This window comes from Xenopus laevis, chromosome 2L (genome assembly GCF_017654675.1).
Source record: "Xenopus laevis strain J_2021 chromosome 2L, Xenopus_laevis_v10.1, whole genome shotgun sequence".
Lineage (NCBI taxonomy): Eukaryota > Metazoa > Chordata > Amphibia > Anura > Pipidae > Xenopus > Xenopus laevis.
In genome coordinates this window covers 154,222,535-154,248,652 of record NC_054373.1, presented here as the reverse complement: position 1 = coordinate 154,248,652, position 26,118 = coordinate 154,222,535, and the positions used below count along the sequence as shown (strand labels likewise).

General features: G+C 37.3%; 4 protein-coding genes and 1 long non-coding RNA gene across 5 annotated transcripts in view; 4 read left to right on the top strand and 1 right to left on the bottom strand.

Annotated features, from left to right (window-relative positions):
- hoxc10.L (homeobox C10 L homeolog) overlaps positions 1-1,303 on the top strand; it is a 4,448-nt gene extending 3,145 nt beyond the window's left edge. The window contains 1 exon segment of the mRNA NM_001090479.1: positions 375-1,303. Within this exon segment, the coding sequence (NP_001083948.1) occupies positions 375-652 (278 nt within the window). The 3' untranslated portion in view covers positions 653-1,303.
- LOC121400054 overlaps positions 1-3,924 on the bottom strand; it is a 4,732-nt gene extending 808 nt beyond the window's left edge. Inside the window, exon 1 of the long non-coding RNA XR_005965515.1 lies at positions 3,052-3,924. This is a non-coding gene — a long non-coding RNA (uncharacterized LOC121400054). The remainder of the gene's footprint in view (positions 1-3,051) is intronic.
- LOC108708637 (homeobox protein Hox-C4) overlaps positions 1,831-26,118 on the top strand; it is a 97,048-nt gene continuing 72,760 nt past the window's right edge. Inside the window, exon 1 of the mRNA XM_041582584.1 lies at positions 1,831-1,942. The gene's annotated coding sequence lies outside the window, so the exon portion shown is untranslated. The remainder of the gene's footprint in view (positions 1,943-26,118) is intronic.
- hoxc9.L (homeobox C9 L homeolog) lies at positions 7,899-13,411 on the top strand. The gene is made up of 2 exons (XM_018247556.2): positions 7,899-10,799; positions 12,677-13,411. The coding sequence occupies exons 1-2, from the start codon at positions 10,235-10,237 to the stop codon at positions 12,919-12,921; spliced, it is 810 nt and encodes a 269-aa protein (XP_018103045.1). The 5' UTR covers positions 7,899-10,234; the 3' UTR covers positions 12,922-13,411.
- Positions 19,958-24,445, top strand: xhoxc8 (homeobox protein pXhoxc8). Its single transcript, NM_001090259.1, is given in 2 exon segments — positions 19,958-20,835; positions 23,017-24,445. Coding segments are annotated over 2 exon segments (729 nt in total). The 5' UTR covers positions 19,958-20,399; the 3' UTR covers positions 23,310-24,445.

Here is a 26,118-nt window from a genome sequence, read left to right as displayed (position 1 = left end):
TATATATATATATACAGTTATACACTGCTTATTTTTCAATTAGAAGATGCAGTCTATCGCACACAGTTAGTTATACCCTAGTTAGGTCATGGCAGATAGTTTCAGCTTTCTCTTGTATAGATTTTGTGCTCTGTGATAGTGAGATGGTGATATTGTTTTACTGCCTGTTTGCCACCACCCCCCCATGAATACTCTGAATAATATAATAATAAAAATAATAATAATATGTATTGTGTTGAAGTGAAATGCAAGAATTTGTCTGCTGGTGTATTGATTTTTGCCTAATGTTGCCACTGACTTAATGTGAAATTTAAAAAAAAAAATCCCCCACAAAAACTTCAGGTTACTTATATTTTAAATATTATTTTTAACAGAGGATATAAAGGCAGAAAACGCTGCAGGAAATTGGCTGACAGCTAAGAGCGGAAGAAAGAAAAGGTGTCCTTATACTAAGCACCAGACGCTGGAACTGGAAAAGGAGTTCTTGTTTAATATGTACTTGACCCGCGAGCGCCGCCTAGAGATTAGTAAGAGTATCAACTTAACAGACAGACAAGTGAAAATCTGGTTTCAGAACCGCAGGATGAAATTAAAGAAGATGAACAGGGAGAACCGAATTCGGGAACTGACTTCCAATTTTAATTTTACTTGAGCTTCAACAAAAAAAAAAGGGTAATAAGAAAGAAAAAAACAAAAAAAAAACAAAGACCCCAAGACAGAAATGGCAACTCCCCTACCCCACCCTAAAAAGAAATTCCTAACAAAAAAAAAATCCAATCGAATTGTACGTTTTCTAAGTTGTTATTGAAAAGCATATAAAAACAACTTGTAAGTATTACCGTTAAGTAGCCCTCCTGTTATTTTGGCTATTTCCAGGCTGTAGATAAACATCGATATAAAGCATGATCATATATTGCATCCCCTGTTCCTATGTACAAAGCCAGCTCCTGAAAAGGCATTTTAAGTTATTTACTTCCAGCACAAACTGAGAGACATTTTTTTTTTTTTATAACTTTTCTTTTGGCAAATTACCTTATAGCGGATGCCCAAAAAAAAAAATTGCGTTTTAAAGTTTGCTCCATCGGTGTAACCTGTATATTGTATGGCGAAGCAGAATGACAAACTGATTTTAAATGTTTGCAAATGAGCTGCTGAAGTGAGGTTTTGGACATTACATATATATAAATATATATATAAAAATACACTTAAATATAATATCTTGTGCAGTTCCATTAACTGGGCGACTGCATATTTAAGTAAGGGAGGGGGGGAGAATAGTATTGCTACTCCTTTAAAAAAAAAATTCTTGTGACCGTTATTTAAAAAAAAAAAAAATCATCATGTATGTGTAAGTTTTGCATGTATTTTCCTTTGTGGAGAAAAATAAATTTGATAGAACTGTTCCGAGCCGACTTATTGTTTCTCTGCATTATAATGAAGCCCTGTTTCTCAGACAGACATCTTTCAGTGTTAGCATTTATTTATTTATTTTAACTTTGCCTTTTTTTTTATAATTCTTTTTATTTTATTTTTTTTATCATCCTTTTAAAGCTTAGAGTACCTTGGCTGGTTTAATAGAAGTGAGAGACCATAACGTTGATTTAAATATTATCCAGGTGACCACAATAAGTCAAGGTCATAAAACAGTAATGTCAGGACAGTCTTGGTAAGCGCTGGAGGTGGATTTTATGATCTGCAAATATAATGTGCCGCAGCAGTAAAAGATGCATTTAAAGGTGACTCCAGAAGAGGGAACGGACTCACAGCTTAAGTGGCAATCCTTGGATACACACTACTTTTGGCTTTGGCTTTTCTGTTTTAAGAGAAATAAAGCGGTGCATGTGCCAAGGAACAACCAGGCAATGCCACAAGCCTGACAAAGGAATATGGGGCGAATTCCTAACACCACATGGAAGGGAGGACATCTCAAGCTGCAGAAAAGGTAAGAAATACGATTTCTTACTATTTCTAAGGATCATTAACTGTTATATTAAGTATTTCCCTTTACTGACCAATGGAAACTACCAGGTGGATGTGATTTGGGTGCTTAGTGTGCAGTGTTTGAGCTGGCATTTGGAAGCAGTGTGCTTGGTTACCTGGACTTTAGAGGATTTTTTAAAATTTCAGTTTTGCTTTTTGGTGATCATGTGGGAGAATACGATGCCTGGGCTGCAGACCCCTCTGACCATGCACTGTGAACTCGTTCATCCTTTATTTACAGATTTTGCCTCTGTGTATGTGACCATGGAGTGTCTGATTTTCTAATGAATCATTGGATTTCAGGACACCTTGTCTGGCTGCTAAAACACATCTCCCCCCTAGCTATTAACGCCTGCCCTTTTGTGCAGCTGTGTACTGGGAAGAGAGCAGTGGCAGGCAAGCCAGCAATAACTGGTTAAATGCATTTCTTTACGGAGGCTTTGGAAGGACCATGCCTTGAAGTCAGACACTTTGAATGCTGAGATGTATCTTGATAAGAATCAGACGAGGATGTGATGGAACCACCTCGTTTAAATGTGTTGAATATCTGAGAATTGGGGAGGGGGGTTTAGGCATGAGCACATGAGCACATCCCATCTCCTTAATAAGGTTTTCTAAATGAAAGAGATGAAAATGTGGAAGCGACTGAGATGCGTTGTGCAGTGGCTGCTAGGAGCAGTGTATCCCCTAGTGTTCTGCAGCTGGCACAAGGGGGTCGCAGCTCCCATCTGGGTCTCATAGGCTTTTTTAGGAGGATGTTGGTGGTGGATTTTGCATTCTGTGCTTAAATGTTTCATCTTTTTTTTTTTTTTTGTTGCTCGCTTTCCTCCTCTTCTGTATCTGACAAGGAATTGTGGATGTTGCATCTTTGTATCCAGCTGATCTGTGGTTTAGGTAGTTTCATGTTGTTGGGATTGCTTTTTCTTAACGCGGCAACAAGAAACTGCCTTAATTACGTCAGTTAGTCTTCATCAAGTGCAACGATTTCCGTTAAACGCTGCAGGCGCTGCAAGGGACTCCCTAACACAGGGCAAGTGAGAGGCAAAATGCGTAATGCGCAAAGATACCTACTTGGATGTTGCTGCTAGCCGGACAGGGAGACAAGGACTTCCTTGCATCTGGTGCAATACTTCCACTATTGGTGGCTCTCCTTGCTATTGTCTCTGGCCAGAATGAGGCTTCTCAGAATATTGGGCAGACAAAAGGAGCCCTCCTTCAGAACTCCTATAAAATTATCCAGTTGTAGCCCCTAAACCGGAAAGCTCCAACAAAGACACTGCGTTGTTTACTGGCACAGAGATCACAGGGACTTATTTAGCAATAGCTTTTGAATTACTCCTTTTTATTGTTTGCCTGAATGTCTCAGGAAATGAGGAGTATAGATAAATATTAGTTTTCGCACCAGACAAGCATTTACTATGTGAGACAGTGGCATTACGTTTTCAGTGCACCTTAGCTGAGATGGAGAATACTTCTTTTAGGAGCCTGTAAGCTGCAGAATCAGTTACCCTTAGCCAAGAGAAATAGTGCAACTTTGTGTTCCTCTTTTATGGACATGCATGATGTCAATACCTGTAGAAAACATGTATTTCCCCCACAATTTTCATAAGAGATTGATAATTAAATGCTTACATCGCAAATGTATCAAGATTCCAGCATTCTTGCAGACTTTATGGCATTTTACATCGAAATCAAATGGGGGTAGACTGTTGTTATAAGTTGCAATTGGAGCTGCGCCTGTACAAATCCATCTACACCCCCCATTTGTGAACATGGCTTAGGTTTGTGAAATGACACACTGCAATATAACGCACCAGTTGAAAGTGATTTTATGGCACTTTTAACTACATAGCCAGAGCAGTCTGGGGTTGTCTGACTGCAATTGTTATATCAGGGCGTTTTATTTCCCAGATGTTTTATTTCGTTCCACTTTGTTATCTTATACTTTTTATTTTCATTACATAACTTCCTTTACAGGATATATATATATATATATATATATATAAAAAAAACCCAAAACATATATATATATATATATATATATATATATATATATATATATATATATATATATATATATATATATATATATATATATATACACATATATATAATATCTGTGCATTTTATCTATCCAAATAAAAAATCAATGATGTTCTTTTTGCATAATATTATGAAAGAATTTGCCATTTGCACCAACTATGCTGACAAGCACAAAATAAACAGGGCAACGAATCTTAAAGGGACCCAGATATTCTCGACATACTTATAAGTAAAATATCTTATTCCTCGACCTTATTTACAACTTGTTTCACTGAATTGGTGTTTACTCCTGATTGTGGTATATTAAGAATACACAACCATGCAACAGTGCATTGTCAACAAACTAATACTCGCCATCCATCTAACTAATAAAGATGCAGACTTCAGAGTCGACATATTTTTCTCACACATGCCTCATTAGACAGAGTCTGATTATATCTAATTATATCCCAGCAACAAATGAGATTTAACAACCGATTGATTGCAATATTTAGGGTCTCAACCCCAAAGTCTCTGTATTCGTTGTATCATTTTTATATACCATATGTATTTTATATATTTTTTATATATAGATTTAAATATATAATTTAATTTGATTTTTTTTAAAATGTTATTATGCTGGAAAGATTTTTTTCCCCTTTAATAAATATATCACATTAACATCCACTGTGCAAAATACCCACATATTTGTATGCCCTGATTTATGTAAACAAATTCTGCGTTTTGAATGCATGAAGCTCTTTTGCAGCTGTAGACAGACTATGTGTTTCCTGGGTTGAAACTGGTTGCATTTTTTCCATGTTTCTGATATTTGTTGCTGGAGTCGGCTATTCGTCATCATACAAGCTAAAATGTGTGAAAGGTCTTGAGGCCTGTTGCCTACAGGACGGGCTATTAGCATTCTTCACAGTTTGCAAACCTACCTCCCAAGGCATGTTGTGTACTGCTTTGTCTGTCTTGAGAAATTCATTAAATATTTTTTACAAACAAGAAGAAAAAGAATCGCATTCAAGTTAAAGGCCTACTACTGTTTTCTTTGTTCTTTTATGACTCAATAACTGACACTAAAATAATGCACAGATTGTATTCTGCATCTTGAAAAAAATGAAATGACAAACCAATAAATAATCTGGGATATGATGTCCGTGACAGAGATCATTCTGTCTGCCTGTCGGTCTGTCTATCTATCTATCTATCTATCTATCTATCTATCTATCTATCTATCTATCTATCCATCCATCAGTCTGTATGTCCTTCCATGTTTCTTGTACCCCTCTATCTGCAAAACTATTATGTTTTTACGTTGATCTAAAATATTCAAGCAGATTTTTATATTTTTTATATAACATAGTCACATTTTTATTTTGCTTCTCTTTAAAATTATTTTTGTTTTAGCAAAATAACTAGAATCATAAATGCCAAACTCAATGATTTATGTTATGCCAATTAATAAATTCAGTCCTGTATTTTGTTCAGGTCTATAAAGTAATACCTGACTTTACCAACACCTACACCCAGATATGAATATTTATATATCGAGGCAGAAGTTGAGGAAGGAGATAATGCATTTATCTAAAACACTGCAAAGACTGCCATATTTTAAACCTCAGCTTACCTCTTCTGCTTGCAGTATTTAGGCAGGGAGGCAGCCATGTTGCTCACTTAATGTACTGTGTTTTGATTTTCTAATCTGATAAACAAATCTGAAAAATGGATAAAGTGAAAAACCAAATAAAGTAAATAAATTAAAGAATGAAATGAAGTAAATAAAGTTAAGAATTAAATGAAGTAAAAATAAATAAATAAATGAGTGGTCCACTAAGCAATTCATTTATGAAACGCCCAGTGCTTTAAATTGGAAGGTATAATGCAAGGGGGGTTGAAGTAGAATAGTAACTGGTGTGGGCCATGTCTGTTCATCTACAACCGGAATTAGAGGCGATAGCAGTTGGGTTACAAAAAATCTTAGCAAGCGACTGCCAAAAGGATCTTCAGGCAGTAATTGCACTTTGGAATTTTTAGTACACTACTTTAACAACACTACAATTGGTTTGGAATCCAAAGTCATTTCACATGGAAATTCCCTGTTGCCAGGGCAGGTAGAGCCCTTAGGAGACCTGGCCTGTTTATGGCAGGAAATTTACCTTATTGACTTCTTTGGCCACTTTCTTTTGATAGTTGGTTTCTTGGGCAGAGCAAATTTACTGCAAGCAGGACAATCTCTTGGCTGCCACAGAGCGACCAGTCTCAGCTTATAGGAAGGCATCATTGTGGTCGTGTACGTGTAAAAACAAGTAACTGTGCCAGCCTGTTGTATATTATTATAATTAATAGTAATTGTGTAATTAATATAATAGGCATTACATTGTCATGGTAGTTGGGTGTCGATTCTTTTGCCAGCAGTAGTTTGAGATAGGTCACCCTGAGCAGTGAGTGTCAGCTAGCTATAGTAGACAGAGCTGCTCCTGAGTTGCTCAGTTGCATTTCTGTTGTTGGATAATGTATATCGGCTATGTATTATTTATATAGGCACATTATTCAGGCTGGTATCTGCAATGGCTTTATTGCTGTTTATGTCCCAAAAACCTATTGAAACCATAGTAAAATCCATACAGTATTGCAACAACAATAAAATGTTGGAGGGCACCATGCAAAGCTCAGATACAATTAACAATGCAAGTGACTAGCAGCTTGTGTGTGACAAAGCCCCAGCTATGTGCAGCTCTAAACAAGGCTATTTAATAAGCACATAGCAAACCTTGTGTAACTATGAGACCCTGGAGAACACAGAAAACTGCGAGGCTACATCGCCCGAACACAAAACCATTGCAAAAGTTGTTTATTTACCTTGCAGGGCTCCAGAAAATGTACATAGGATTGGGGAATGTTATGCATATATTTTAATAGCCCCAAAATGCCATCGTGTTAAAATAGAGCACATTTTTTTTTCCTTTTTAAACCGAACTTGACGGTGTTTATTGAACCAAACCCTGAGCACAGTCAAGCCACAAAATGGATGGTTGGAGACGGCATTTGTCTGTCTGTCAAGTATGGCGTGAATGCGTCTGCTTCCTTCAGTCTCCCAGCTCATGATGGATAAAGCAGACCACGTCCAGTCCTTTGGAAATCCGGGGACAAAGGGTGCTGGAGCTCCCATTAACAGAATATTATACTGAGGTGATTCTTCTCCCTCCCCACCCCGTCCGAAATTTTACAGCGTCCCAGTGTAAACTCATAAAAGTGGGGAGGAAAAAAAAAAAAAAAGCTCTTCACTTGAATGGCTTTCCTTTTATTCCTCCAGGCCTGGGACTTCAAGACCGTCTTGGATTTTTTTTTTTAACTGCCCAAGATGATAGTTTCCTCCCACCTCTCTCCCCTGTGTTTCTTTTTTAAAACTCGCCTGGCCTGATTGCAGCTCCCTTTTTTTATTTTTAGTGGCAAATATAACAATATAACCCAGATTTGCAAAGGAAATAGAAAGCTGCCTGGGTTATTTATTGAGGAAGGTAGAGAAGAGAATGAGTAAGCATTCCTTGCAACATGACAGTAGCATTTTATACCTCATCCTGTACATGAATAATCCAAGCAAGGCAAGTTGCAATAAAATGCACAGGGGAGCCCAGATAGAGAGGGAGTCTTCATATTTCCAAAGCAAATGTTGGCTGCTGTGCAGGAGACCTGGGTTGTGTAGAAGGATGACATAGACCTTGTGCAGGTAGGAGACAATTACTGGACATCTTGGAGATCATTAGAGGCCTGCAAGACAACACAATTTTGGATAGGCTCATGTGCCATTCTGCCGAGATTCTTGACGTTGATGGAGATTTTATTTCTCAACAACAGCACCTTCCCCAAAGCAGCTGGAAGCAGAATACAAGGTAATGTGATGATATTTGGTTTCTTTTTCTCTACAGCGAAAATAGAAATGCATTAGGAGACAGAGAGAGCGCTGAGCGCATATTATTCAGAATTCTAATAATGGTGTTAATATGTGATGCATCTCACTACTAATTAGTGCTTGACTTGTTTTACATAGGACTGGAATTTGGAGGATATATAGCCCAGTCCATTTCTGCTGTTTGATATCTGAGGGTAACAACTACTTGGCATTTTTGGAGTCTAATACAAAACGTTTTGAAATATTCTGGCTAAGCCTCCACTTTATAATTCTGTGCGTTGTTTCTGAAAGGCTCTTGTGCTGTTGGGGTGTGAATAGATTTGTGCATTTGTCAATACAATAAGAATGTTAAGTCTATCAGGCAGGATTTCAACTATGTACAGATAAATAGAATGCATGCCTACAATAGCAACGCTCTGATGTAGCTCCAAAGCCCGTCTCTGTATATAATAAACCTGTTAGATGCTGCAATATAGCAAACACGAGCAGGAGGGGGAATAAAGCATGGATCAGCTGTTGTATAAAGACTATGTTGCTGGCAGACAAAAATACCTTTTATTGGTGAGAAAATGTCATGGGGAGAATATTACAGCCCCTGGAGCAAAGGCTGTCAGATGAATAAAGGAGATATGGTAGCCAGCACTTAGGAGGCTGAGTAATATTAGGTATTAAATTGCTAGCAGATACTATCTGGCCATGTACCAGTTAAATAACCCAAAATAATAAATGCAGTGACAGAGCCTGTGATTATTTCGAGACACAATGACAGGCGAGTATAATAAGAGTTGTGCAAATAACAGTTTGTGGCTATGTGTAATGTGAACGGTAAAAATACAGACACTTGTTTAATATCCATGTAATTGTGCATCTTCATTTTATCTGAGCAATGTACGTGTTTCGTTATGTTACACCGCTTGTGTTTTCTATGAAAAGTCACTTGGGTGCCCAATGATCTCTTCCCACTGCACAAGGAGTGGAACTGCTGATTGCCACTGCCACAAATGGACTTTCTCCTCGTACATTTCAATATGTACCGACAGCAATGCTTTTTCATATTGCAACTGATTATTTCCCAGCATAGCTATTTATTACAAGCAGTAGAAAGGGCCGGTGTGTTGGCAGAGAGAATGTACAATAGTGAATGTATTATAGAAATTGTTTTTACATGGAACAAAGACAATGAGGGTCATGTGTGATTTGGAAATTGCATCTGTCAACAGTCACGTTTACAAAGAAATTATATGTTGTTTAATAACAGCTGGCCCGTGACACAAGCACTTTTCGAAATGTAAGGGCATTTGCCTCCACAGTTAGCAGGAATTTATTGACAAGAGCAAATGCGGACAGTAGGGACATTCCAAGTTGTTTTAGTGCACAATTCTCATGGAAACCTTGCCCAGCTCTCCTTCCACCCAGAAAAAATGGGGAGCCGCAGCTTTTTTTACAGTTGAAATCCAACTCTGCAGTTTTGTTTAATGAACGACACGTTTATGAACAATCGAATGATCCTCGTAAATGTTTTATTGAAGAACATAAAAACATCCAGCCCTCAGCAGACGAATACAGACATTCATTGAGAGATGGGAGTAGCTTAGCACTTTAATTCTGTGTAAATGTCTCTCCTTGTTTTCTGTTGCCCCCTTTTAAACTTGAGTGGCTCGCTGCTCACTACCTGCTGGCTAGCTAAAGGACAGAAAAGGCTAAGGCAAAGGCAGGCAGCACAGAGAAGAAGGGAATGAAAAAAAAAATCTATTTTTCTTTTAATTTTAAGGGACTGTGAGTGTCATAAATAGCAATATGCTGCTCCTGTCTTAGTTATTATAAAAACGAAATCTAGGAATCATAATATACTTGTAATGAAAAGCTATGTCTCCCTCTGCACTATATATATCCATGCTTGGAAACTAGTGGCAGCAATAGAAGAAGAGACAGAGATGGATTGCGTCAAGAAATAGTCCCCTTCTCACATTCTTACTTCCCTTTCATTCACGTTCTTTCCCATGATTTCCCCACCTTCTCCTTAAAAGTAAGAAAGTCATGGGTGCACAGTCAGACCCTAAAGGGACCCTGATTTGGTGTGCGCCTCATTTAATCAGTTTTTTTTATTAAAACCAGACCGCTCAGCTTTCCTTAAGGAGAAAGAGGGGAAAGGACCTGCGCATTGATCTACAGTGTATTTTTTTTTTTTGGGTAAATACAATCACGTGGGACGCGAGAGCCAATGACAAGCGTGAAAGGCTGAAAAAATAATTACCTGCCCTGATTGTTCTATGAGCAGATAAAAAGTACACATACAGTTCATACAATAATCTTATGAATGTAAAAGAAGGGGGAACAATGTCTGCGTCTGGTCCCATCAGCAACTATTATGTGGACTCTCTGATCAGCCATGAGAGTGAAGACCTCTTGGCTTCCAGGTTCCCCAGCACTGGAGCTCACCCAGCTACTGCCAGACCTTCAGGATTAGTCCCGGACTGTGGAGATTTTCCTTCCTGCAGTTTTGCCCCGAAACCTGCAGTTTTTACCACCTCCTGGGGTCCTGTGCACTCCCAGTCTTCAGTGGTCTACCACCCATACAGCCACCACCAGGCGCACTTGGGAACAGACGCAAGATATATGCGCACTTGGCTGGAGCCCATCTCAGGGACCGTCTCTTTTCCAGGCTTTGCAGCCAGCAGCAGGCACTACGGGCTCAAGCCTGACGCATTTCCCACCAGGAGAGAGTGTGGCCCCAGTGATGGGCGCAGCTACCCGGATTATATATACGGATCCCCCGGAGACCTCAGAGACAGGCCACCTCTGCACACCATTCCCTCCCCGGAGGCTGAGGCCATCCTTTCCAGCAAACACAAAGAGGACAAGTCGGAATTGGACCCGAGTAAGTTGCACTCATTCCTGTTTACAAGCGGAGAGGGGGAGGAGGAATTATAACCAGTGCCCGAATCCTCCATAAAATCAAATGACCTCTTTACTAGGGCCCAGCCCTAAAGCACAGGCTCTGCAGGAAGGCTAGGCAGAAAGAAACAAGCTGAGAAAAAAGCCTTTTAAATGGATGTACGTGCAGGGGATGCATTGGGGGTTATGCCTGTGACCCATCTCTCTATCTTGTGCATGAGAACCCTCACTATTTGTCTGCACCATTCCTCTATTACTCCAGCACTGAATCAGCAATGCAGCCACATAACTAAATTTGTGCAAAAGAAAGAAGCAATAGGAGCCAATGCTGCAGAATCAGAACCTACATGTAGCATACAGAAGGCACCATATACAGGCAGATCAGCCACAACCTGTCTGATGAAGCCCTGTCCTCCCAATTCCACTAAACAGGTTTTATATATATATATATATATATATATATATATATATATATATATATATATATATATATATATATATATATATATATATATATATAGAGGCAGTAGACAGACACACACACACGTTATTTATATACATACATATATACACACATATATACACACACACACAAACATATATATACTATATATACATACTATACATACACACAGACACACACATATATATGTATATATATATATATATATATATATATATATATATATATATATATATATATATATACAAACAAGAGGTCCTCTGCACTCATCACTCATTAATATTATATATATATATATATATATATATATATATATATATATATATATATATATATATATATATATATAACAATGCTGATGTGTGAATGAAATCACTGTGTATGTAAGAGCAGCAGAGAGATTACAGAGAAGGGAATGCTCTCTTGTAGCATGAAAATAGGACCTAGTCAGGTAGGGAAACACGTTTTGTTTTTATGATTATGAGAACAGTATATCAGATATACACAGGCAGTCCTGGAGTAGGGCCAGCTAAAGTGGATAATCTTAAAATTTAAGCAGCCTCCATATTCAATTTGCAGGATCATTTATAGACACCTGTACCAATGACACATCACTGGAGGCACCTGGCAGCCTGGCATGTGATTAGTGCTAATATAAACAATAAACTTGATATTATGCATAGGCGGTACAGTCGCTCAGTGGCTGTAATTAGGATGGAGGAGATCATGTATAAACACCAGTGCCAGATTAACGAGACAGTTTAGGAAATGATCTAGATATCTTTTTACAGATTTTAGGAAATGATCTAAATATTTTTTCTAGATGTTACTGCTATTCTCCAATGGAATTGTTTATTGTCACCAAACACCACATATCCCCTGTGCTCCCAACTGCAGAGCCACAGTCTGAGTGATTCCATTCACTGATCCACTTTGGGTAATAGAAAATCTTTGTCGTGGTCCCTTTTAAAGCAGTGAGCCATAGCTATCCCTTGGCAGCCGGATAAAAATATATCAAATACGTTAAAGGGAAATAAATAAATTGGGTGGGCTGGTGCAGCGCCCGGGAAACTCTAGCTGTTAACAACCTTTTATGGCCTTGTGGGGGGAAAAGGGCTTGTTTATGATTCCTTTTACAATGGCTTCTGTTCCTCGTGTTGTCAATAAAATCCTACAGGATGTGAAACGCAATAAATACATGTAACCATTCAGCTTCCCAATAAATAATAAAATACAAAATGCTCTGGTTTTTTTGTTGTTGTTGTTGTTGTTCTATTCCTGGTGCTAAGATCCTCAGCATTCTGGCTTGCCCTATCAACTAGCCATGGGGCCAAAATATCATGTTCATCGCCATTAATTTGTGATTTTTACAATGGTCTTTTCTTCTCCTGCCTTAGATAACCCTGTAGCGAATTGGATCCATGCTCGCTCTACGAGAAAGAAACGTTGCCCATATACAAAGTATCAGACTTTGGAACTCGAAAAGGAGTTTTTATTTAACATGTATCTAACCAGGGACCGGCGCTATGAAGTAGCCCGGGTGCTAAATCTCACTGAGCGCCAAGTTAAAATCTGGTTTCAGAACAGAAGGATGAAAATGAAGAAGATGAACAAGGAGAAACCCGACAAGGAGCAGCCCTAGAGACTAACACAAATACTAATATGTATAACCTCAATATGACAAATATGTGAAGAAAACATTTTTTTTTTTTTGGGCTCAATACATAGCTAAAAAAAAGAGACAAAATAAAAAAAAAACTTTTCTGACTATGAATGTGGAGATCAGTGTTTAGAATAGATAAACACAGGCGCATTTTTTTTTTGGAAGCACAGGCTTTTATAAAATGCAATTAAAATGTTTCCTTCCCTGTCTTTAAAACCAAGAAAGTACTTGAATATTTTTTTTTTTTTTTAGAATTTTATTTTGTAACTTATACTTATCCAGTGTTAATTTTTATTTCAAGAGTTTTGTCAGTGCATATTTTGTATAAAACAAATCCAATATGTTTTGTTATTAGTCTCTGGAAGTGGATTGTACATATTTGTGTATTTTATTCTTGTCGCCAGAAATCTTCTGTATTGTTATGTTATGCTTGTAGAACAGCTCTCTGTAAATATAGACAAGAACACTACAATTCGTTGCCTTTGTTTGTGGCTCTTTTCCCCACTCATGAATCAAAGTAATTAACATATACCTTACTAATAAACATATATATACTTACACACACACACACATATATATATATATATATATATATATATATATATATATATATATATATATATATATATATATATGATTATTTTATCTACTTACGATTATTTTCAGGAGGCTTCAAGATCCACTGCTAACAATGTCCACTAACATGACAACCCCAGTCGATTCTTGTGTCTTACAAAAGCCCACTTATTGAGTTATAAAATATATTTGTGTATTAGTATCTGAAACCTTCTCAGGACATTCCTGTTCAGAGCAGTAGTCAAAAGATGATTTTTTTTTTTAGAGCTGGATGTCTATGGGTAATTTGCATCTGATTTCCAAGTTACAATAAATGGCTGTGTTATTTATGGCCAGAGAAAGTCTAGAGAAGTGTCAGGTTCGGACAATAAGGGAGAGCAACATTCCTAATTTAAGTTGCTTCCTGCAAGTGCCTCTTGAAAAACGCAGATCTTAGTAACATTCAAGACCTTTTTTTGGAGATATTTTACTTTTAACCAGTCTCCCATTGCTTGTGTCTTTTTTAATACAAATATACCAAAATGCCAACAGTGTGCGACATAATTTACATGTAGATTAGGGTGAGGGAAGATGCCCTATTTGCTTTTCTATCAGATTTGGTGCTTGTTGAGTAGACACCTCATTACAAGTGTATATTTAAGGTTATAACCCAACAATTCAGAAATACATTTTAAGATTGGGAGGACAGATAAAGCCTAACAAGTAGAATGTAACATATCGCCTGTTATTAATCGTATTAATAGCAAAGAGCTCAACCAGCGCTGTCTGCCACTGGCCAGTTTAATTTGGGAAATTTGGATGATAAGAGTTTAGTGTTTTATAACCATCCAGATTATAGGAGCAGTCACTGCATAGTTCACCTAGTGTCTGTTAACCAAACCACGACAGCAACTGCAATCGGGAATTAAATTCAAATCTACTATGCTGTATGATTTAATTATGCCTTTGTAATATGTCACCTATAGTATGACTTTTATCTCCTGCCTTTTAAAGGGAAACAGCAGTGCAGTACAGTGCACGCATTGTTATTTTTTTTTCCATTATTTATTTTGTAACCAAAGGCGATTTTTTTTTCTAAATTGTTAAATCTATAATTATATTAATAAAAACGTAAATACTCTGGTAAGAGATCCAGGTTTGATTTTTATTTATACGTTTTATTTTTAAATGCTCTTGCTGCTTGAGCTGTCTTCCCCCTGAACAGCACAGAAAGGCCCCAAACACTATTATTGTCATTCAAATAATAAGTCAAGAAAAGATTTACGGATTTGAGCAAACCTAAGGATGCCTAACGGTTACAACTCTTTCCCCCCTTTTTTCCTTTTTTCTTTCGTGGAACCAGAATATAAAAATGAGCCAGTGATCAAAAGGCAACATTGGCTAAAGAAGATAAAATGCCCCCCTGCATGCATTCTGCAAAGTTTATGCATCATATTCCAAGACACACACACAAAAAATTCTGCAATAGACTTTCCACATGCCAAGTCTTAGTTGAAAGATGAGATTCGAGATGTCATTGTCAGTTTGGCAGATCTGGGACAATTGATCAATCAGTTTAATGTCCCATGAGGGGAAGTTTATCTTTCAAAAGGAGAAAGACTCAGAGAAAGAGAGAGAGATAGAAGGCACAAAGACATAGGGAGATCAAGTACATCTAGAAATGCGTTTAATCTAATGCTGTTTTTTAGGTTTTTTTTTATTTTATTTTACTGCTGCTATTGGCAAAAAAAAATTGCAGTTAGAGATTATTTGGTGTCATATAATGCACACAAGATATTCTCACTTTAGGATAAAACTGAAATCTGAGAATCTGTGTAACCCGGATAAAAGGGACAGGATGTGGGATTAGGGCTGCCTGTAGATACACTTCCAAATGGCATCTTTTACAGCCCAGTTTGTCTCACTGATGTGTGTCTTTGAATGGATGTGAACAAAACAAGACCATAGGACTGGCTAGACGTCTGGCTTTAATTGTTTTATGGTTTAAATAAGGTATGCTCTTTGAAACGGAATTATTGGAATGTTTGGTCTGCAAGCAACAAACAACAGGCCCATGCTAACTGTAATCATGTATGGCCCCAATAAACCCTACCATAAGGAGTAGTGTGTGTGTGTTTGTGTGTGTTTTTGTGTGTGTGTGTGTGTGTGTGTGTGGTTGCTCGTTTGTTCCCCCCCAACAGACATTTTTACCCCTATGATTGGTTATCTCCACTTAAATGTAAATATAAGTTATACATATGTTAATAACTTGTGCAGTAAATCATACAACAAAATCCAATTATCCATCATTAATACAGGGTGCGAGGTCTTACAAAGGAGCACTACAGTTATTTTAAAGCATAAAAAAAAATTATATATACACCGCCCTATTATACTCCCATCCACTCACATATGGGTACATATGGGTCCTTGAAAAAGGTCCCAATAGGGACCGAAACGTTGGGTATTGATGGTGCAACAATAAAAGATTATACTTTTAACACAAAAGGGAGTGCTGGTTTGGAAACTATTGGTGGATACATGATTTACCGTGCACCCCTCCTTCTACTAAGATTGGCCTTGGAGTGCGGATACTCGTTGTATATATATATATATATATATATATATATATATATATATATATATATATATATATATATATATATATATATACACAAAAATACAAGAAGTCCCCTGCACTCAATATCATTATCATATCATTATCAATATATTAAGGACATTGAAACATTTTGAGCCTTAAGCTACTAAAAATACCTTCCCCTTTAAACTCCTAATAGCTAGGAATTGCAAAAAAAAAGGACGTTCGAAATATCTACCAAGTACAAAAAGAAGTAACTTATAACTTAGAATATGAAAAAGCAGTGCCAAGAGGTCTGAGAGAGAAAAGCATAATACAGGAAGTATATAAACTTAAGACCACAACATAAAGCCTACATTGTCTAGAACTATCTTTAGTAGTAATTACCCTGGGAGAAACACAATTTTTTCTTATTTATTTATTTTTGGTGTGTTTTTTTTGTTAGATTTATAGTCAATACTAGATCTTACTCCTTAGAGAAGTATATCAAGATACAATGTAGGTATTTGTTGGAAAAAAACACAATAAATAAAGAGAAGAAAATGCCTTACCCTTTAAACAATGTTTTAATGTCCTTAATATATTGATAATGATATGATGATGATATTGATGAGTGCAGAGGACCTCTTGTATTGGTGAATTTTGTGGTCACAACCTCATTGTAAACCCTCCTAATGTTTTTAAAAAATAGTGGTGACCGAAACGTTGGATGTAAAGTAAAATAAAGACAAACCACATTGAAGCACAAATCTGGAGTGCTGGTTCTTCCTCTTGAATACACACACACACAAACACGCAAGTATTGTTAATTCATTGTTCTTTAATTAATGTTTGTATTCCAGAAAGGGCCATTCTACACTGTATTATTATTACCAGCACTGGCAGGATTATTATTACAATTGTTAATGCGAGGAATTACAACAAGAACAACGGTAGTAAATATTCCACTTTGTGCGAGGAATATGTCCAACACAGAACATAGTCATCAATTAAATAACTAATGGGTTTGTCTTTCATATTTAACATAATTTATTGCAGTTATGCTGTGACATCAAAGCACACACACACACATAGAGAAAGAATGATAGATAAAGATATACAGTGAATATTTAAACTGAATTAACTCGATATAATTTTCATGTAGATAAGCAGATCACCCCATCTGGCATAAAAAAATACGTATTAAGTGGAGGTACATAGTCATTTTTCTGTCCTAATTTATTTACTTAGGGTTTAAGGGATTGGTTCTGTCTCAGGTAGGAGTGAGAGTTGCATAAAGTTATAGACCAGGGCAATAAAATTACAATTGTTTACTAACAGGTATATGGGACTTGGCTAGGGTGTGTTCGGGTGTTTTGCAAATATTCGACACATGGTGGCACCATTGCTCAAAGTTTAGAGAGTTTCTACCAATTAAAGTTGCATTGCATCCAGTTACACCTTTGGGCCCCTAAAAGGTTGTTAGAAAACAAATCAAAACAAATATGCACAACATCCTTCATGCAGGAATGGTGGATTAGCATGTAATGTGTATGGGATCGATCACAAATTACGAGCAGGTCACCGTGATGATAACTGGGATTCCAGGTTAAAACTGCCATTGATACAAAGCACTGAGAAACAAACCACCGAGTTGTAATCATAACCAATTAGAGAGGTATTAGCCGCCGTATATCAGCTCTGCTCATAACTACTGGGCACTTTGATGATCAGATTGAGTTTATTATACTTGCTGTCATTTATAACAATTCGCATTGTAACTGGAGGTGATCTAATACAACTAAGGAGTGATCTAATACAACTAAGGAGTGTAGCAACAAAGGGCTTTACTTACACCGTGACCTTTAAGCTGACAACAATGTCCTCATAGGATATTTTTTTATTTATATACATACACATGTTTATTTATATTAATTTAACGTGTATTTAAATGGTGCCATAGGAATTACAGTACTTGGTTACACTTCAAACTAAATATATCTTTAACCTGGGTTTTCTGGTTCAGCTTTGAAACAAGGCATTGAGCAGAAAATCTATATTATTTGTCAGGGATCAAATTGTTATTTACGGGGCAACTGTGTAATGTATTAATTTGGACAATGCAAACACACACACACACACACACATATATGTGTGTGTGTGTGTGTGTGTATACACACTCATGTGCAAAACATACTGTATACTGAATTCGATACCTAGTATCTATCTATCTATCTATCTATCTATCTATCTATCTATCTATCTATCTATCTATCATCTATCAATAATCTATCTATCTATCTATCTATCTATCTATCTATCTATCTATCTATCTATCTATCTATCTATCTATCTATCTATCTATCTATCTATCTATCTATCTGTCTGTCTGTCTATCTATCTATTTAATCTGTCTATATATCATCAATCAATCATCTATCTCTTATCTGTCTATCATCTCTCTATCTATCTATCTATCTATCTATCTATCTATCTGTCTGTCTGTCTGTCTGTCTGTCTGTCTGTCTGTCTGTCTGTCTGTCTGTCTGTCTGTCTATCTATCTAATCTATCTATATATCATCTATCAATCATCTATATCTTATCTATCATCTCACTATCTATCTATCTATTATCTATCTATCTATCTATCTATCTATCTATCTATCTATCTATCTATCTATCTATCAATTATCTATCTATATATTATCTATCTATTTATCTATCTATCTATCTATCTATCTATCTATCTATCTATCTATCTATCTATCTATCTATCTATCTATTATCTATCTATCTATCTATCTATCTATCTATCTATCTATCTATCTATCTATCTATCTATCTATCTATCTAATCTCTCTAATTATTTATGTATCTGGATGTGTCTGTGAATGAGGCAGTTTGTGGCTATATAGAACAGAATAAGTACAATTCAGGGGCAGTATAATCAGCAGAGATCCCAGTTTGGGAGTGTATGTTTGCAAAGATGCGGATGTCAGGCTTTTGTTGTTGGATCTCTCAGTTTAGTTTTAGTGCTGCCATAAAGCCAGACTTTTCTATAGCAGATTCTCTATGGTTGGAAACGTGTATCGTTTAAACTGTAAAACCTTGTCCTAAAATGGAGCGTTTAGCAGAAAAGCTCTACCCCAGCAGATGGGAGGAATAGACTCGGTGATATAACTTTGCTTTTAATGGCATGTGAGCTGCTTCCCCCAACCCACCAGATGCAATGAGATTGCAATTAAAGCCCTTTAATTGTACATTCTCTTTGTCATGATCTCGGGTTCTCCAGAAAAGCAACAGAACGAGAAAATGAGGCATTTCCCTTCTCTATCAGATATTCTTTAGGAGATCCTGGCTGATTGCTGCGAGATGCTTCTGTTCTGCCAAGCGCATAATATAATGTTCTAGTTGGACATGGAACTTATATTGCGCTGTCCTTGGGCGCTATATAGAGCTTCTCGTTTTCTTTTAGCCTTTTGGGTTTATGTAAACGTGGGTTCTAAGGGTATTAAAGTGTTTTCTTAATTCCAATAGGACGCCAACTGCTTATACAAGCGTATGAGACATTTCCAAGGGGGAGCTTGGAGGCAAGTGACGTAACACTGGGCTAGTTGTCTGTATCTCCCGTAATAACGCAAAATATTCCTTTTCTATCAAGCCATAAAGCCCAGCTCCTTACGTGGTCATGGTAGTGGCCACCCTTGGCAGCAGCACCCCAAACACTTCACCTGTTGAGGTTACCTAGGGTGACCCCACGGCGCATGTATTTCCCCACATCAGTGAAGAGGCTGGCTTGGAAACAAGGAGCACCTAAAGATATTAATGCGCACCTTTCATAACCCTCCCTCATTCATTTGATATTTTTTTTTTCTCTTCTGAAGGCTGGTTTTCCACGTCCCCCTCATCCGATCCCCCCCAAATCCTTGTCATTTCTCTCTAGCCTGTCCTGCAGGAGAGGATTGATGTATACAAATCGCGTGTGAAAGCTGCACCAGCGGGATTTTAAGGAATTTGCCTGTGGTGTAAAGGGAAGGAGCAGTAAAGGAGAGAAATTGCGATAGAGCTCTACCTACCGACTGATCCGAGGGAAACCAAAGCAGCCCAGAGACTTGAGCAGCCTCACACTCTCAGGCACCATGACACGTCTGTGAGAGCCACCAAATCACCCCCCCCCCCTCTCTGATCCCAAAAAATCCCACACAAGCCCAGGGGACTGTATTTCCCTGATCTGCCCGTTTTTGTGGTGTTTTGCCTTTCTGCTCTGATCTATTCCGCATTAGTAAGAAGGGGGTGTCGCTTTCTGCCTTACATGCAAGAACCATGAGCTCCTATTTTGTAAACCCTCTCTTCTCCAAGTACAAAGGCGGCGAGTCTTTGGAACCAACTTACTACGACTGTCGATTCCCACAAAGTGTCAGCAGGAGCCACGCTTTGGTGTACGGTCCGAGTGCCACGGCTCCAGGCTTCCAGCACCCCTCTCACCATGTCCAGGAGTTCTTCCACCATGGAACCTCCAGCATCTCCAATTCTGGATACCAACAAAATCCCTGCGCCCTGACCTGCCACGGAGACGCATCCAAATTCTATAGCTACGAGGCGCTGCCCAGGCAATCTCTTTATGGTGCCCAGCAAGAGGCAAGCGTGGTGCAGTACCCCGACTGTAAATCGTCCTCCAACACTAACACTAGCGAAGGACAAGGCCATTTAAATCAAAATTCGTCTCCCAGTCTCATGTTCCCATGGATGAGACCTCACGGTTAGGATATTTTCTTTTTTTCTTCTCAATGTTGTTCTTTTAACGTTTTGTTTCCCCCATGATCCCCCTCTCTCCCTGACAGAATAAAACAATAGCACAGCCACAGTATAAATTTAATCTGGAGAGAGAGAGAGAGTTTGCAATTCCACTAAGGAGACTGATTTTCCTGTAATTCCACAAATCAGCAGCGAGTTTTAGAAACAGAAAGGATCAAGGTGTTTTTAAAGTGCAGATCTTTTGAACTCACAATGAACTAAGTTATTTTTATGGCTTGCCTTGAGGAGAACAGCTCCCACGAGTTTATTTGCTTGCTGCTAGCACAGAGCCCTTCCTAATGCCATACACTTTATCTTAATGACCGAGGAGTTAAAAGGAAAATAAAATTGTATTTAACAAAGCCTGCTCTTTCCACAGAAATCCTACAAGTGCCTTAAACTTTGGTTCTGGAGATCTCTGTTTAGAACATCAGCATGAAATCAAGTGTAAAAAAACAAATGTGTGCTGCTAACTTTGCCGACCAGTACAGCTTTAATAACTTGATCTGATTTCAAAAGTAATCTCACATATGTGTGTATAGAGCAGCCAGACACATCTGTCTGTATACACAATACTGGAGGGGTATTTTAGCAGCAAAAAAAATATTAAGCAGCACAAGATTTCATCCACTGCTCCTAAAATAAGATCGTAAAAGTGTTTTAAAGTTACCGCCCTTAGCTCTTTGATTTATAGAGTCTAGAGCAGCAGGCGCAGGGCAATCACCCCCCTGTCTTGCTTTGGTTTTTTTTGCTACATACATTTTTTGGCCATACATAATTCAATATACATAGATTATAGATATTATAACAAACAAGAGAAAGTTGTGCTCACCACTAATTTTTAAAACCATTAGGCAGGGGTGCAATGAGGCTGTGACCACAAAATACATATAGACAAATACAAGAGTCCTCTGCACTCAACCCATTATCAATATATTAAGGATATCGTTTAAAGGGTAAGGCATTTTTAGTATCTTAAGGCACAAAATGTCTCAATGTCTTTAATATATTGATAATGGGTTGAGTGCAGAGGACCTCTTGTATTTGTATATATATATATATATATATATATATATATATATATATATATATATATATATATATATATATATATATATATATATAAAATAACTTTTACATTTTAAAAAAGACCTGTGAGTGCGGATCTCTGTGGTATTGGAATATGTATATATATATATATATATATATATATATATATATATGTATATGTATAATGGGGGGGTCATATATAATTGTCTTAAGCTACTAATAAGAAGCCTTACCCTTTAAAAAAAAAACAGGGATTGTTTTTCCATATATTGCAATATATTTAAGCTAGCCAACTACGAAAAAGGCACAAAATATCTCAATGTTCTTAATATATTGATAATGGGTTTAGTGCAGAGGATTGGGTAAGTTAAACCCTCAAAAAATTTACAATTTGGAGCTTGAAGCAATATACAAATTATTTATGTATATTAGTGCAGAGGACCTCTTGTATTTGTTTAGATTGTAGATAGTGTCCCTTGGGTAGGTGGAACCTCTGTATTTTTTTTTAATGAGCCACTGAGTGTGGAATCATTTTTTTCCAATAACTATTTATATTTCCTTAAGCGCCTTGGTGTCATTTGGGGGTCTCCGATAGATAGATAGATAGATAGATAATAGATAGATAGACAATAGATCATATATAGATAGATAAATAGATAGATGCTTGATATAGTTAGGTTACTTTGTATATGTATAATAACTACACAAAGAGATAGATTAGATAGATAGATAGATAGATAGATAGATAGATAGATAGATAGATAGATAGATAGATAGATAGATAGATAGATAGATAGATAGATAGATAGATAGATATTGAATTGTTGATTGCAAAGGCAAAGTTGCATCTGGTTCAGGCAATAAAAGCTCATGAGCTAGGAGATCTGGCCTGGAGATCAAAACACTCTCTTTACACTCCTAAAGGCAACAGTACAGAACAGAAGTGTTCATTAGCAATACAATGACACTGAGATGATTTTAATTTAAAGGCTGCCACTGATGAGTGGGCAAGGTTGCCCATATGTGTGATGGGTGGCATTTGAAAGTCGAAATGGGAATGGGATGTTGTAATGTAGTGCTGTGCTTTGCCCTACAGCCCCCGGAAGGAGAAGTGGGAGACAGACGTACAGCCGGTACCAAACACTGGAGCTGGAGAAGGAATTCCTCTTCAACCCTTACTTGACTCGCAAGCGCCGGATCGAGGTCTCCCATGCCCTGGGACTGACTGAGAGGCAGGTCAAGATATGGTTTCAAAACAGGAGGATGAAATGGAAAAAAGAGAATAACAAGGATAAGCTACCGGGGGCCCGCGATGAAGAAAAAACCGAGGAGGAAGGGAACGAGGAAGAAGAGAAAGAGGAAGAGGAGACTAAGGAGAGCAAGGAATAGAGCTGAGTGTGAGGCCATTGTGTGTGTTTGAGTGAATGTCACTTTCCTCCCGGAAATCTCGTTTTATGGTAGATGTAAAAAACCAAGACGTTTATGACTCTCATTTGCTTTTATAGAGTATAGAACGGGGAAACACAACAGTAACTACCTGTCACAAACTCCAGCCTTTCTCTTTGGCAATTTGTTGTGATTTAAAACAAAAAAATGGGACATTTGCATTAACTTCTTATTTATGTCCTCCAGGTCCTGAGACATAGGCTAGTAACTTAAATACAAGTCAAGAGAGATTTCGCTACGGTTTCCGACAAGACTGTCATTTCTCTACAGCCACAATAGTATTAATTCCTTTCATGTGAAATTTAAACAACTACCTATTCACTTTTCGAGGAACACAAGTTTGGTGGCCTCGGCGTTGTAACATGTGTTTTATTTAGACGTGTGTATTCATGTATGCGGGGGGAGGGGCCAGTATTTACCCTAGTTTTTTATTTTTATTTTTGGTGTATTATTTTCTTTATGTCCTCATTTAAGTATGGACTTTATGCAGCTCACTGTGCATTTGAAACTGTCAAGTTGAAATTGTCAGCAGGGAGCATGTCATGCACTTCCCTGAAAACTTGTCTAAAAATAATGAACATTTCCAAAACCCTATGTGACAGGCCCAACCATCCTTGGTGTCAATGGCATTGTATGTCCCTGCACCCAGTTTCTTACGAGTTTCATAATGTTGTGTGAGCACTTAAATCCCCCATCTACTACCTAAAGGGATCAGGCAATAATCATTTTACTAAAACAACTATAGGATTTACAGATCCTATCACTTCTCGACCAGGCTTCCTTCGGTGAGCCATGTGCAAGCTACCGAGTAGCTGTATCTACCAACCGAGAATTATCACTACCTATAGAAGGAGATATGCTTTTGGGAAGTCTTTGTAACGCGTTTTTCGTTGTCTGTCGCTGCTTTTTTGCCCAACAACTAAAACTGCCTAGTTGGACGCACATTTTTGTGTCACTTTTATTGTGCTTATAAGGTAGCTTAGAACTCAATTGCACTGAATGTAAAGTTATCTATTGTCTTGATCTTATCTGTTAATGCAAGAGCTTGAGATATTAAAAAAAAAGTAAAAAAAAAAACCCAAAAAAAGAAAAATTGGTCTTTGTTTTTTGTTTTTTTTCTCCCTCCATATCAACAAAGTTAAACGTGTCCAAACTACGAATGTAGCAGCTGTTTCCAGAGACTCCTGTCTGGATACAATAAAAAAATTGTATTGTATAAGTGAACCAATTAAATAATTATGATAATATTATTAATAATATTAATAAATGATTTTAAAGCATACATTGTAACGTCAGCGGTTTATATTGTGTGACTGCAATGTGGCCTCTTATATTTAAAAGTGATCAGTTGGGTAACCCCAAGACACACAGCTCTGTGAGGTTATATCTAGTGGCAGACAACTACCATATGGTCATTATAACATTCATATTCATAACATATCACTTATTATAATAGGTATAAACATATAGATATTACATAGGAATGCGTTTTGATTCATCTGATATATATATATATATATATATATATATATATATATATATATATATATCAATTCCAAAGTTGAAAAAGCCTTTAAACATAAGAGCTTGAAAGCAAACCAACATAACTACAAATATGTTTTACCTTTCATGTCAATATCAAATATTTTACTCTAACTGTGGGGGTAGCTGGAATAATTATAGTGCCAAATAGTTATTGCACATATATAGGGATGCCAACACTGCGTTGGTTTCTATATGATTTACTAACAGATATGGTATAATAACAAGTTTTCACTGGATTTAACCTGCCCACGTTTATACATCATGCCCATATGTCTAAGGATTATTAGCGAGGGGACAGTTTTATACAGAAAAGAATGTGCTTGAACGTCTATAAACCGTGATGGTTAAAGAAAAAAGAAGAGACTGAAAAAATAATATATGATAAAAAGAGAGAACATGTAATAGAGAGTAATATATAGGAGCCAAAGAGACTGAAACAAAGTGAGAGGGAGAGAGAGAGAGAGAGAGAGAGAGAGAGAGAGAGAGAGAGAGAGAGAGAGAGAGAGAGGGAGGGAGGGAAAGAGAGAGGGAGGGAGAGAAAGAGAGAGAGAGAGAGAGAGAGAGAGAGAGAGAGAGAGAGAGAGAGAGTGAGAGAGAGCTCGTATGATGGATAGAAAGGCCATGTGATACAAAGACTATATGATTCTGAAAGATAAAGAGATACAAAAAAGGGTGTTATGGATATATGCATATTGTTATGGAGAGAGGGTATGAAATATATATGTAAGGCATGCGATGGAGAGAGAGAGAGAGAGAGAGAGAGAGAGAGAGAGTGAGAGAGAAAGAGAGAGAGAGAGAGAGAGTATAAAATTAACACGCAATACTTTTACGAGCGATGGAAACAACCGATACAGCCATTGGAAAAAGTGGGTAAAAACGTGTTGGGGAGAGAGGTGTGTGTAAAACATGATAAAGGGAGATAATGCATGTGATAGATACATAAAGAGTGTGATCAGAAAATATATAGTATAGGGAGAAAGACAGACAAGGAGATTTAAGGATAGTTATGAAGGGAGAGCGGTTAAGTAAGGCACCTCAAGGAGAGACAGCTAACAGGCATGATGGAGAATAAAAGAGAGAATACACGATTGAGAGAGATTTTAACACGCTATGAAGAGAGACATAAAGTACGCGACCGAGAAGGACAAAACACAGGATAAAGGAAAAGCAAGTGATGAAGGTTGAGAGAAAGCATTAGATAAAAAGA

What these genes read in the sequence shown, in the direction of transcription:
- hoxc9.L (XM_018247556.2), top strand. Translation starts at nt 10,235, where the DNA reads ATGAATGTAAAAGAAGGGGGAACAATGTCTGCGTCTGGTCCCATCAGC. An exon ending in CAAGTCGGAATTGGACCCGA is followed by an intron (nt 10,800 to 12,676) that starts GTAAGTTGCACT and finishes CTCCTGCCTTAG; the next exon opens with ATAACCCTGTAGCGAATTGG.